The following is a 12,466-nucleotide window of genomic DNA, read 5'->3' on the forward strand; positions in this document are numbered from 1 at the left end:
GTGCAGCCACTGCATCCAAATTGACATGAATGGGACTGCCTGCACAGGGATGCACAGAACACTTGGGAGACCTCAGAGCAGGGCTTACGCTACAGTACACCTGTATGAACGAGGCCTAAATCAGAGAGGCACTTCAAAATTAGAGATATGCTCTGCTTTTTGTACACTCACTTTATGTATACTCGCGAGTACAGACCTACCCACGGCTGTAATTAAAGTGCCTCGCAAGTATGGACACATTGGCCTATAGGTTAAATCTTGGTCAGCTTGGCATGGCACTGTTCTCCTGAACCATTAATGACAGGAAACCAAACTTGTGGAGCACCGAGAGGGGACCCAGGACTACAACATATCCGATTTTGGGGGCAGCCAGCTTGCCTAGGTAATCTACCACGTCGTAGTCGTGGGACCCCCTTAACATGCTCCCCAAGTTTGTTGTCACTGTCACTTATGGTTCGGGAGCAGTGCCATGTCAAGCTGACCAAGATTTCCCATAGAGCTGGTGTATTTACATGCATTGAGAAGTGAAAAAGCGTATTGCTTCACTTTAAGTACATTTTTGGTTTACATACCGTATTTATCGGCGTATAACACGCACCTTTATCCCCTTAAAAGCAGGGGAAAATCACGGGTGCGTGTTATACGCCGATCCCCCGCAATTCTGAGCCTCTGGGCGGCTTTCAGCCGCCTTCGGCTCTTCTCGGCTGCCTTTGGCTCTTCTCGGCGGCTTTGGGCCAACTTCGCCCATTCTCGGCGGCCGAAAGCTGCCGAGAATGGCTGAAAGCTGCCGAGAACGGCCCGAAGGCAGCCGAAAGCTGCCGAGAAGAGCCGTAGGCCGCCGAGAACTAGCGCGCGCTGCCGAGATACACAGGACATCCGGCTCTGTATCTCGGCAGTGGCATTTAAAAAAAAAACTGACAAGGCTGCAATGTTGGACAAGGCTGACTGACAAGGCTGCAATGGTGGACAAGGCTGACTGACAAGGCTGACTGACAAGGCTGCAATGTTGGACAAGGCTGACTGACAAGGCTGCAATGGTGGACAAGGCTGACTGACAAGGCTGACTGACAAGGTTGCAATGGTGGACAAGGCTGACTGACAAGGTTGCAATGGTGGACAAGGCTGACTGACAAGGTTGCAATGGTGGACAAGGCTGACTGACAAGGTTGCAATGGTGGACAAGGCTGACTGACAAGGCTGCAATGGTGGACAAGGCTGACTGACAAGGCTGCAATGTTGGACAAGGCTGACTGACAAGGCTGCAATGGTGGACAAGGCTGACTGACAAGGCTGCAATAGTGGACAAGGCTGACTGACAAGGCTGACTGACAAGGCTGACTGACAAGGCTGACTGACAAGGCTGCAATGGTGGATAAGGCTGCATATGACACTAACAAGGCTTCAATGGTGGACAAGGCTGCAATGGTGGACAAGGCTGACTGACAAGGTTGCAATGGTGGACAAGGCTGACTGACAAGGTTGCAATGGTGGACAAGGCTGACTGACAAGGTTGCAATGGTGGACAAGGCTGACTGACAAGGTTGCAATGGTGGACAAGGCTGACTGACAAGGTTGCAATGGTGGACAAGGCTGACTGACAAGGTTGCAATGGTGGACAAGGCTGACTGACAAGGTTGCAATGGTGGACAAGGCTGACTGACAAGGTTGCAATGGTGGACAAGGCTGACTGACAAGGTTGCAATGGTGGACAAGGCTGACTGACAAGGTTGCAATGGTGGACAAGGCTGACTGACAAGGCTGCAATGGTGGACAAGGCTGACTGACAAGGCTGCAATGGTGGATAAGGCTGACTGACAAGGCTGACTGACAAGGCTGACTGACAAGGCTGCAATGGTGGACAAGGCTGACTGACAAGGCTGCAATGGTGGATAAGGCTGCATATGACACTAACAAGGCTTCAATGGTGGACAAGGCTGCAATGGTGGACAAGGCTGCAATGGTGGACAAGGCTGCAAAGTGGGGTATGTCTGATTTTCAAACCTGAACTAGAGAACTAAAAGGAATCTAAATTAATGACCTGGGAGACCCAAAACATTTTCTGTACTTTTGGAGATTCGGTGTTCCGGTACTTCTTTCTACTCACTTAAAGTCGGAGGGCAGGAGGAGTCTTCCAAGTCTCAGAAAGTTTAGGATATGCCTGAAAATCGATCCATCTCCAATCACTAGCAAGGAAAAGCCACAGGTGATCCAGCGTGTCTTCTTGGAGTTGGTGAGCAGTTCTGGATACTGAAAAAAGAAAAAAAATATTTAATATTTGATATATCATATTCACAAATCGATAAAAAGAGGAGGCATTATTTAAAATAAAGATAAATGTACTGAATGTTCTCATTAAGCACTTTCACCCCCTTCCTGCCCAGCTTTCAGCGCTGTCACATTTTGAATGACAATTGCGCAGGCATGCAACTCATTACATTTTTATGATTTATTTAAATCACACAAATAGAGCTTTCTTTTGGTGGTTATTTAATCACCACTGTTTTTTTTTTTTTTTTGCTAAATAAACAAAAAAAGACCAAAAAATTAAGTTTTTCATAGTTTGTTATAACATTTTGCAAACAGGTAATTTTTCTCCTTCGCTGATGGGCACTGATGAGGCGGAACTGCCAGGCACTAAAGAGGTGGCACTGATGGGCAGCACTGGTGGGGCATTGTTGGGGCTGCACTGATAATCATAGCCCTTTCACACAAGCTGGTTATCAGCTCTCCTCTCCTCATGCTGTCAGCATGAGGAAAGGAATGCCGATAACCGGCTTTTGTTCACAGCCGTGGCCAAAAGTCTTGAGAATGACACAAATATTAATTTGCACAAAATCTGCTGCTTCAGCGTTTTTAGATCTTTTTGTAAGATGTTACTATGGGATACTGAAGTGTAATTACAAGCATTTCATAAGTGTCAAAGGCTTTTATTGACAATGGCATGAAGTTTATGCAAATAGTCAATATTTGCAGTGGTGACCCTTCTTTTTCAAAACGTCTGCAATTCCCCCTGGCATGTTATCACTCAACTTCTGGGCCACATCCTGACTGATGGCCGCCCCCCATTCTAGCATAATCAGTGCTTGGAGTTTGTCAGAATTTGTGTTTTATTTTTTGTTCACCCGTATCTTGAGGACTGACCACGAGTTCTCCATGGGATTAAGGTCTGGGGAGTTTCCTGGCCATGGACCCAAAATTTTGATGTTTTGTTCCCCAACCCACTTAGCTATCACTTCTACCTTATGGAGAGGTGCTACTTAATGCTGGGAAAGGCATTGTTCCTCACCAAACTGTTCTTGGATGGTTGGGAGAAGTTGCTCTCGGAGGAGGTTTTTGTACCGTTCTTTATTTATGGCGGTGTTCTTAGGCAAAATTGTGAGTGAGCCCACTTCCCTTGGCTAAGAAGCAACCCCTGATCCATTAAAAACAATCGGGCGGTCTGAGTGTCAAAGGGGTCTTACTGTTCTCTGCATTTAGGCCCCTTTCACACTGGGTCGGTGCAGGCGCTGGCAGTAAAACTGTGCTATTTTTAACGCCGCCTTTCCGTAGTTTTAGTGGCGCTATTCGGCTGCAAGTGGGGTGGTTTTAACCCCCACTAGCGGCTGAAAAAGGGTTAAAAGTGCAGTATAGCTGTGCTGCCCCACTGATTTCAATGGGCAGGAGCGGTGAAGGAGCGGTGTATGCAAAGATGCTGCTAGCAGGATTTTTTTTTAACGTCCTGCAAGTGCACCGCTCCAGTGTGAAAGCCCAAGAGGCGCTATACAGGCGCTATCTTTAGCACTGTAGCGCTTGCAAAGCACCCCAGTGTGAAAGGGGTTAAACCATTTTAAAATCCTGGGGTCTACGTATAAAACTTTCTCTGCACAAATATCTTAAAAGTAAAATTCCGGCTCAACCCTAACCACTCTTAAAACTGTCCCCACCCCCTTCCTAACACTTATACTTACTAACCTATGTGAGACAGATGCATATATTTGTTTAATTTCAGGCCGCTCTGGTCCGGTCACGTGATCTCCCCAGCATCATCCAGTTGTTGCTGCAGAAGAGAGCGCTCCAAACGTTGGCTAGTAAAGCCACTAATGGTGACTTCACCCATAGGCTTCAATGGGCCCATCCTTTGTCGGTGCTCCCTCCTCTCCCCTGCAGCAGCAGATTGACTGACAAGGGAGCCAGATCACGTGACCAGACCAGAGTGAGCTGAAAATTGTTAAGTATATACATCTTTCTTACACAGGATAGTAAGCATAGGTGTAAGAAGGGGGGAGGAAACAGTTGTAGTATACAGCAAACATTTGTGGCATTCATGCGAACAGTTAAAGCGAGATAAACCAAAAAGCAGAGAAGATTGAGTAATATGGCTACAATCAACCCAAAAGCAGAAATGCATTATTTTGCAGCTTACCAATTCTTAAGATGTAAGGGGCTGCATTAGTTTTCTTTATTAGGCATTCTGTCTTCTATCTTCACCTGGTGATCTGGCCAGTAAGTCTGCTGTTTTTCACAAGCTCAAACTCTCCAGCAGAATGTATCAGTTTATATGGGTGAGACAAACCATTTAACACTGACAGGGGTCATTAAAATGGGCAGTGTTTATTTATTCATGCAAAACCTTGATCTCAAAAGGAACAAAAGGGTTTACTGTAATGGATTATAAAGTGTTAGCTATAGTTTGGCTTCAAGTTGTTAGTGTATCTAAACCTGCTAATACATTTACCCCCCCAAGACTAACAATGCTGATGTCTAAAGGTGCCCTTTTGGTAAAAAAAAAAAAAAAAAAATGCAGTCCACCAAACTTTTTGCAATCATACAGATTTTAATCTTTTTGTACTTCACTTCATAGTACACATAATGGCTTGTTTCTGGTTGTACCTTCAATAACGTTTTCAGGCGTGTGGCATACCAGTAGCTTCTAACATAGACTCTGACTATCTGGGTGGATGAATACTGCTGCAAATCAGCTCTCCAGCTTCCACCTAGGAAAACAGGGTGATATTCTATAAAATAATGAGGTTCATTCGTAGCACTAATTATTACAGATATCTTGCTATAAAAATATATCAGATAAAGAAACAATCATCACAATCAAATCCTAAAACTCTATAAACAACAAAAAGATCTTGCAAGCTGAACACTGAAGGTGAATTCCACAGCACCTAAATAGTAAATGTCCAAACTTAAAGTGCAGCGCAATAAATCATCAATAGTTTGCTCATAAAAAGTTCAAAAACAGTTTCCAGTGGAGATGCGGACCAAGCGGTGAATCAGAAAGGTGTGCTAAATCACATCCACCTGCAAAATAGTGTACAATCCCAGCACCAAATATCAGCCTTAAAAACATGACCCCTGAGTTAACAGGAGAGTCGTAAACCTTGCTTTGTGCGCAGTCATGGCAAGGGGCCATCCCCAAACTGTTCCCACAAAGTTGTGAGCATGACATTGTCCAAATAGTCTTGGTATGCTGACACCTTAAGAGTTCCCTTCACTGGAACTAAGGGACCAAGCCCAACCTCTGAAAAACACCCCACACCATAATCCCCCCCCCCCCCCCCTCATGCACCAACTGATTTGGACCAGTGCACAAACTAAGATCCATAAAGACATGGATGAGAGAGTTTGGGGTGGAGGAACTTGACTAGCCTGCACAGAGTCCTGACCTCAACCCCATAGAACAACTTTTTGGATTGAACTAGAGCGGAGACTGCGAGCCTGACCTTCTCGTCCAACATCAGTGCCTGACCTCACAAATGCTCTTCTGGGAGAATGGTCAAACATTCCCATAGACACACTCCTAAACCTTGTGGACAGCTGTTATAGCTGCAAAGGGCGGGCCAACTCCATATTGAACCCTAAGGACTAAGACTGGGATGCTGTTAAAGTCCATGTGTGTGGCAAGTGTCCCAATACTTTTGACAATATAATACACGCACACGCACACAAACGTTTGTGCTGGGAGTGCACAGCACGCTCCCAGCACAGAGACCTCACTGAGAGCCAGCGGAGAGTCCCTGCTGTCAGAATGCAATGCTCAGGGGGGAGGATTCCTCTATCCACCTCAATTGTGTGGATAGAGGAATCCATTCTATTTTTTTTTCGTTTTCCGGAGCTGAAGTGGTTAAACCTTGTAGATAGAATAGAGGCTGTTTTTACAGCGATCAGTAAGAAAGAAAACAACTAGCTGTTTCCTTTAGACAAGTTCACATTTCCTTCTCCATCAGCAGTCATACACGAAGCCGTATATTGTCAGAGATCAATGGATAAGCGGATGTCATTACCTACCTGAAGCTCCAGGATTCCTATTCAGCCTTTGATTTAGGTGCGTTCTCATAGCTTCTCTCATTGGCTGATATATGATGTCCCCTTTTTCTAGGTATATACTCAGACCTTGAATTTCTGACGCATTGCTGGTCAGTGGAAGGCTACATGCTCCAAACCAATTTCTAAAAATAAAAAAAAAAATCGATAAAAGAAAAAAGAATGCATCAGTGACTTTAATCCTACCCAGACCAACCTGTGGTTATATTATCAGTTTAAGTACCATTTAGAGCTGCACGATTCTGGCCAAAAACAAGTATCAGAAAAAGGTTTAGTCTTTAAAGTGGTTAAACTTCCCTCATTTACAGATCAAAGTTCCTTCCTTTGATCTAAAGAACAAAACGTTACAATGTTTATAGTTAGGCAGCTGAGGATTGTTGTGATACTTGGTAGACTGCCTGTTTTTTTTGACAGCTGTTGGCTTGAGCAGAGAACTCTGCATAGAATTTGGGAAAATACTTTAAGATCTGGGGGCAGGGGGGAATCGCGATCTCAATTCTTAAAGTGGTTCTGCACCTTTAAAAAAAATATATTAAAAGCCAGCAGCTACAAATATTCCCTACTGCGCATGCGGGAGTCGCGCTGCGCATCTCTGCTGGTCCCCGCTGTGTCCTGGGAACTGTGTGTTTCCCAAAACACAACGGGGGGGCATCTGCGGCGGTCTTGTCCCGGAAGTGGGTGCAGATACCTGGATTATCCAAGTAACTGCACCCCCTTCCCCCCTGAAAGGTGCCGATTGTGGCACCGGAGGGGGGGAGGGATCAGATGAGCGGAACTTCCACTTCAGGGTGGAGGACCACTTTAATGATTAATCGCACAGCTCTAGTACCAGTAATATATTATATTTATATATTTGAGCTGTGATATTAATCTCTTCATCTGAAAAGTAGAAAAGCATGTTAATCACTTGCCGACCAGCGCACGATGATGTACGTCGACAGAATGGCACGGGCAGGCAAATGGGCGTACATGTACGTCCCTTTAAATTTGCTGCCCTGCCATCGGGAGCGCGCCACCGGCGGCACACTCCCGCGCTGGTCGGGACCCCCGTGAGTCCGGTCGCGGGACCCGCGGACTCGATCGCCGCGGGCATACCCCGCGATCGTCTCACGGAGCGGCCAAATGAAGAAATGCCGTTGTAAACAGCATTTCTCCATTTTGCCTAGCAACTAGTGACACTGATCTCTGCTCCATGTGATTGGAGCAGAGATCAGTGTTCACTAAATGAAAGCCCAACCCCCCCACAGTTAGTAACACACCCCTAGGAACACTTAACCCCTACACTGCCACCCACTGGTTAACCCCTTCACTGCCAGTGTCATTTACACAGGAATCACTGCATTTATATAGCAGTGATTACTGTATAAATGACAATGGTCCCAAAAATGTGTCAAAAATGTCCGATGGGTCCCCCACAATGTCGCAGTCACAATAAAAATCGCTGATCGTCGCCATTACTAGTAAAAAAAATAATAAAAAATTATTAATAAAAATGCTATAAAACTATTCCTATTTTGTAAACGCTATAACTTTTGCGCAAACCAATCAATAATCGCTTATTGCGATTTTTTTTTACCAAAAATATGTAGAAGAATACGTATCGGCCTAAACTGAGGGAAAAAAATGTTTTTTTATATATTTTTAGGGGATATTTATTATAACAAAAAGTAAAAAAGAATGCATTTTTTTCAAAATTGTCGCTCTATTTTTGTTTATAGCGCAAAAAATAAAAACCGCAGGGGTGATCAAATACCACCAAAAGAAAGCTCTATTTGTGGGAAAAAAAGGACGTCAATTTTGTTTGGGAGCCACGTCGCACGACCGCGCAATTGTCAGTTAAAGCGACGCAGTGCCGAATCGCAAAAAGTGGTCTGGTCTTTGACCAGCAAATTGGTCCGGTCTGAAAGTGGTTAAAGTGAGATTTTGTCCGAAAATTAAGTCCTGATAGATCACTTTTGCAGGTATAGGTATGTAAAACATTAAAAACAAGTGCCTATACTGTGTAAAATCCATTAATACAATGTATAACCCTGCTCTGCACATGCTCAGTTGTTCTCTATTCTCTGCACTGTGCCTAAAACCAAAGCAACTAGAGGCCAATCAGCTGACAGCTTTAAGATAGGGTGTTGCTGAAGGGGGAAGAAAGCAACAAGAATGATTGTGCAGAGGGTATGGCGTTTCACTTTTTCTCTAAGCCCTTGTACACACGGTCGGACATTCCAACGGAAAATGTCCGATCAGACCGTGTTGTCGGATAATCCAACAGTGTGTGGGCTCCATCGGACTGTTTCCGTCAGAATATCCGACGGACAAAGTTTTAGAGCTGTGTAGAGAATTCCGCTCAGACAAAGTGCTACGCATGCTCCGATCAAATTCCTAGACCAAAGCTATGGGCTACTAGCGTGAACGTAGTCCCGTTGTAACAAAATAACGTCATCACGTCCTGAACGATCGGATTTTCTGACAACTTTGCCCGACCGTGTGTATGCAACACAAGTTTGGGACAAAATCCAACGGATTTTGTTGTCGGAATGTCCGACCGTGTGTACAAGGGCTAACAGTTTAAAATTTGCCTTTTAACTTCAGTTTAATGAGGATCAATGTTTCACCAGAATCTACAATTATTAAGCAAATGTGACTTGTACCACTCAGAAATCATTTAAAGAACCTACTTGACGTGCTGGAAAAGGGTCCCAGTGCCATTGATATACAGCTTACTGCCGTCTACACTGCTCTCTATATACAGCTGGCCTAAAGCAGAGTCAGGATATTTTCCTAACAGTCCCAAAGACATGATGTAGAAAGGCTTTGCTCCACTTTTACTAGCTGCTGTCAAGCTGTTAACAGAATGCCACGTCTCTGGCATATCCATGCACCGGCTGTTGTTACTTCCTAAAAGTCATAAATCATTAAACATTATTCACTTTTCTTTATAATGCACATGAGTGTCAGATTAACTGCAATTTTATCTGTACATGCATACTGCTTAAATATAGAAGAAAACACCTGTTGCGATTCCCGCGGTGGTGAGCGGTCAGTGCACTGGCTTGTATGTAGTGTCTTCCTAGCACCCAAGCAAACATATAGATGAAAAAGGTGGCAGTTCGATCTTCCGCAATGAATGAGTTTATTAATTCAGGTGCAGTAGAAAAAAGTACAGGACTTACGCGTTTCGGCATATAGCATTAAAGTCTTTTTTTTTAAAATAACAAACATGTTACACTAACCTGCTCTGTGTAATGGTTTTGCACAGAGCAGCCTGGATCCACCTCTTCTCGGGTCCCTCTTTGCTGCTCCTGGCCCCTCCCTCCTGTCGAGTGCCCTCACAACAAGCATCTTACTATGGGGGCACCCGAGCTGGAAGGCTGCTCTGTGTGTTCATTCAGACACAGAGCCATGGCATGGCCTCACCCCCTGCTCTCTCCTCATTAGCTCACTGACTTTGATTGACAGCAGTGGGAGCCAGCCAATGAGGGGGGGGGGGGGAAGAGTCCCCAGACAGCTTTATTTTAATGCATTAAAAAACTTCTGCTTTTACAACTTCTTTAACCATCTGACATCCATGCTATGGCCTAATGATGGCCACAGCGCGGATGAGAATTCCCGGGACGGCCTCCCCTGTGCACGCTCCCACGCGGAGCATGCTGTGATCACCGAGTCACTGAGACTCGGGTGATCACCGATCTGAGTAAGGGGCCGGTCCCGGCCCCTTACCGTGTGATCAGCTGTCAGCAATTGACAGCTGATCACATGATCAAAACAAAAGTTCAGTGATCGTTTTTATTTTTTCTCCTCACGCTGACAGCGGAGGAGAAAAAAAACAAAACGATCACCAGCTCAGGTTAAAGGGACAGTGGTCCCGAAACTAAGAGGCAATTATGCCTCATAAATTGAACCTGAAAGTGCCCATAAGTGCCACCTATCAATGCCCACAAGTGCCGCCTATCTATGCCTACAAGTGCCACCTATCAATGCCCACCAGTGGTGCCAATCAGTGCCACATAGAAATGCTGCCGATCAGTGTAACCGTTCAGTGCCCATCACTGACACCTATCAGTGCCCATCACTGCCGCCTCATCAGCGTACGTCAATGACGGACAAAAATTACCCGTTTTAAAATGTTATAACAAAATTTTTTTTTTTTTAATGTTTTTTTTTACAAAAATTCAGTCTTTTTACTTTTTTTTTTACAAAAAATAAAAAAAAAATCGCAGAGGTGATCAAATACCACTAAAAGAAAGCTCTATTTGGAGGAAAAAAATTATAAAAATTTCATTTAGGTACAGTGTTGTATGACCGCGCAATTGTCATTCAAAGTGCGACAGCGCTGAAAGCTGAAAATTGGTATGGATAGGAGGGGGGTTTAAGTGCCCAGTAAGCAAGTGGTTAATCAAAGCAATGGCGCCAAATTCACAACGAAGTTGCCTGGCAAAGTCACACTGTAATTTGCATGACTTTCAGGTCGCGGCAGTGTGAACCAAGCTTTAGGCTATGTGGTGGTCTCCCGAGGGACCCTCCCCTCCCTTCTTCCTCTCTCTCTTTTTTTTCTCTTCACTTGCTGTGGTCTTTTTTGTTACTTTTTTTTTCTTTTTTTAAATTTTGGGCTCTTATGGCCTTTAAGCCCCCAGTTTTTTTCAGAGGAAGAATAATGCTTCCTCTGTAGGGTGTCAGTGGTCCCAACTCATCACGAGATTTAGACCCAGCAAGTTCAACTGTTCCTCGGCTGTCTGTTTGAAGCTTGACTGTGAGGCTCATGCGGCCGTGCTGTGTTGCGCTGCTCTTGCTATTTATGATCCATTGGCCCATATTAATGATGCACCGAAATTTCGGCCGCTAAAGATTACCAAGGGGTTGTGCCGGAAAAAAAAAAAAAAAAGGTACCGATAATGGCTGCTGAAAAACGCCCGCGATTTTACCATGCTTATTGTGTGTTTTTCATAGATCATGTGACTCAAAAAAATGCATCAAAAATGCAACACGGGTGCATGTTTTTTATGCGTTCTTGCTGCATTTTCAATGAATTTCAATGGGGAGGTGCGTTTTATTTTATTTAACTGACCAAATATACACCAAATATGCACCAAAATGCAGCAAGCAGGATTTTTTAACACAGCTTCAAAAAGGTGCCGATAATGGCCAACAAATTCATATTTATTTAAATTCATAATATTATTTAAAAAGGCGAATATAATACAATTACTTATAGTTTTTTTAAAACTGTTTCGGTTTTGGCCAAGTGCATTTAGTCTTGCGAGCTACCAAAAAAACTAAATTATATATGTACTAGAAACACAGAGTGTGTGTGTGTGTGTGTGTTATTCAAAAGACCAGCGCTGCACTCTTATTTATTGATCCTGAATTTTCTGTTTAGCTACCAAAATTGTAATTTCAGTGCACCACTAGCCCATATTGTATTGTATAGTGTCATATGGACTTGTTTTCTTGCTACTTTTTTTATTTTATATATTACCTTTTGTACTGAGATCTTGTGCCGCATGTTATTTTTAAAAACCTCAATAAATATTTTGCAAAAGAAAGACTGTGTTGATATCACCGGTGTCCTCTGCAAAATCTGTGCTTTTGCATTTTGGAAAATCCCATACCCCACTGTCCTTCCTGGTTACAAGTTTTCAGCATTGAATACAAAAAAAAAACCAAACCTTACACTGATTATTGAGTTGGAGTGAGTGAACGGTTGCTGTGTGCCTGGCTGCCTCTACTAATCTTGGGAAAGAACCGGTTAAAGTACAACCTCCTTTGGGGGTAGCGCTGCACTTCCAAGAAGCATTTTGGTGTTAACCTGGCGCCTCCATGAACAGACATAATTCTCCCGCTCTACAAGACTCTGGTCCGGCCGCACCTGGAGTATGCTGTCCAGTTCTGGCCACCAGTCCTCAGGAAGGATGTACTGGAAATGGAGCGAGTACAAAGAAGGGCAACAAAGCTGATAAAGGGTCTGGAGGATATTAGTTATGAGGAAAGGTTGTGAGCTCTGAACTTATTCTCTCTGGAGAAGAGACACTTGAGAGGGGATATGATTTTATTATATAAATACCGTACTGGTGACCCCACAATAGGGTTAAAACTTTTTTCGCGGGAGGGAGTTTAAAAAGACTCATGGCCACTCATTAAAATTAGAAGAAAAGAGGTTTAA

At 44.0% G+C, this 12,466-nt stretch overlaps 1 protein-coding gene across 1 annotated transcript in view; it reads right to left on the bottom strand.

Annotated features, from left to right (window-relative positions):
- KCTD19 (potassium channel tetramerization domain containing 19) overlaps positions 1–12,466 on the bottom strand; it is a 47,298-nt gene that overhangs the window by 16,789 nt on the left and 18,043 nt on the right. The window contains exons 6-9 of the mRNA XM_077463333.1: positions 8,985–9,204; positions 6,277–6,437; positions 4,870–4,973; positions 2,105–2,247 (exon numbers count right to left, since the gene is read on the bottom strand). Of these exons, the coding sequence (XP_077319459.1) occupies positions 2,105–2,247; positions 4,870–4,973; positions 6,277–6,437; positions 8,985–9,204 (628 nt within the window). The remainder of the gene's footprint in view (positions 1–2,104; positions 2,248–4,869; positions 4,974–6,276; positions 6,438–8,984; positions 9,205–12,466) is intronic.

This window comes from Lithobates pipiens, unplaced genomic scaffold (assembly GCF_037356315.1).
Source record: "Lithobates pipiens isolate NorthernLeopardFrog02 unplaced genomic scaffold, aLitPip1_a1.2 Scaffold_10, whole genome shotgun sequence".
In the NCBI taxonomy this organism is placed as follows: Eukaryota; Metazoa; Chordata; class Amphibia; order Anura; family Ranidae; genus Lithobates; species Lithobates pipiens.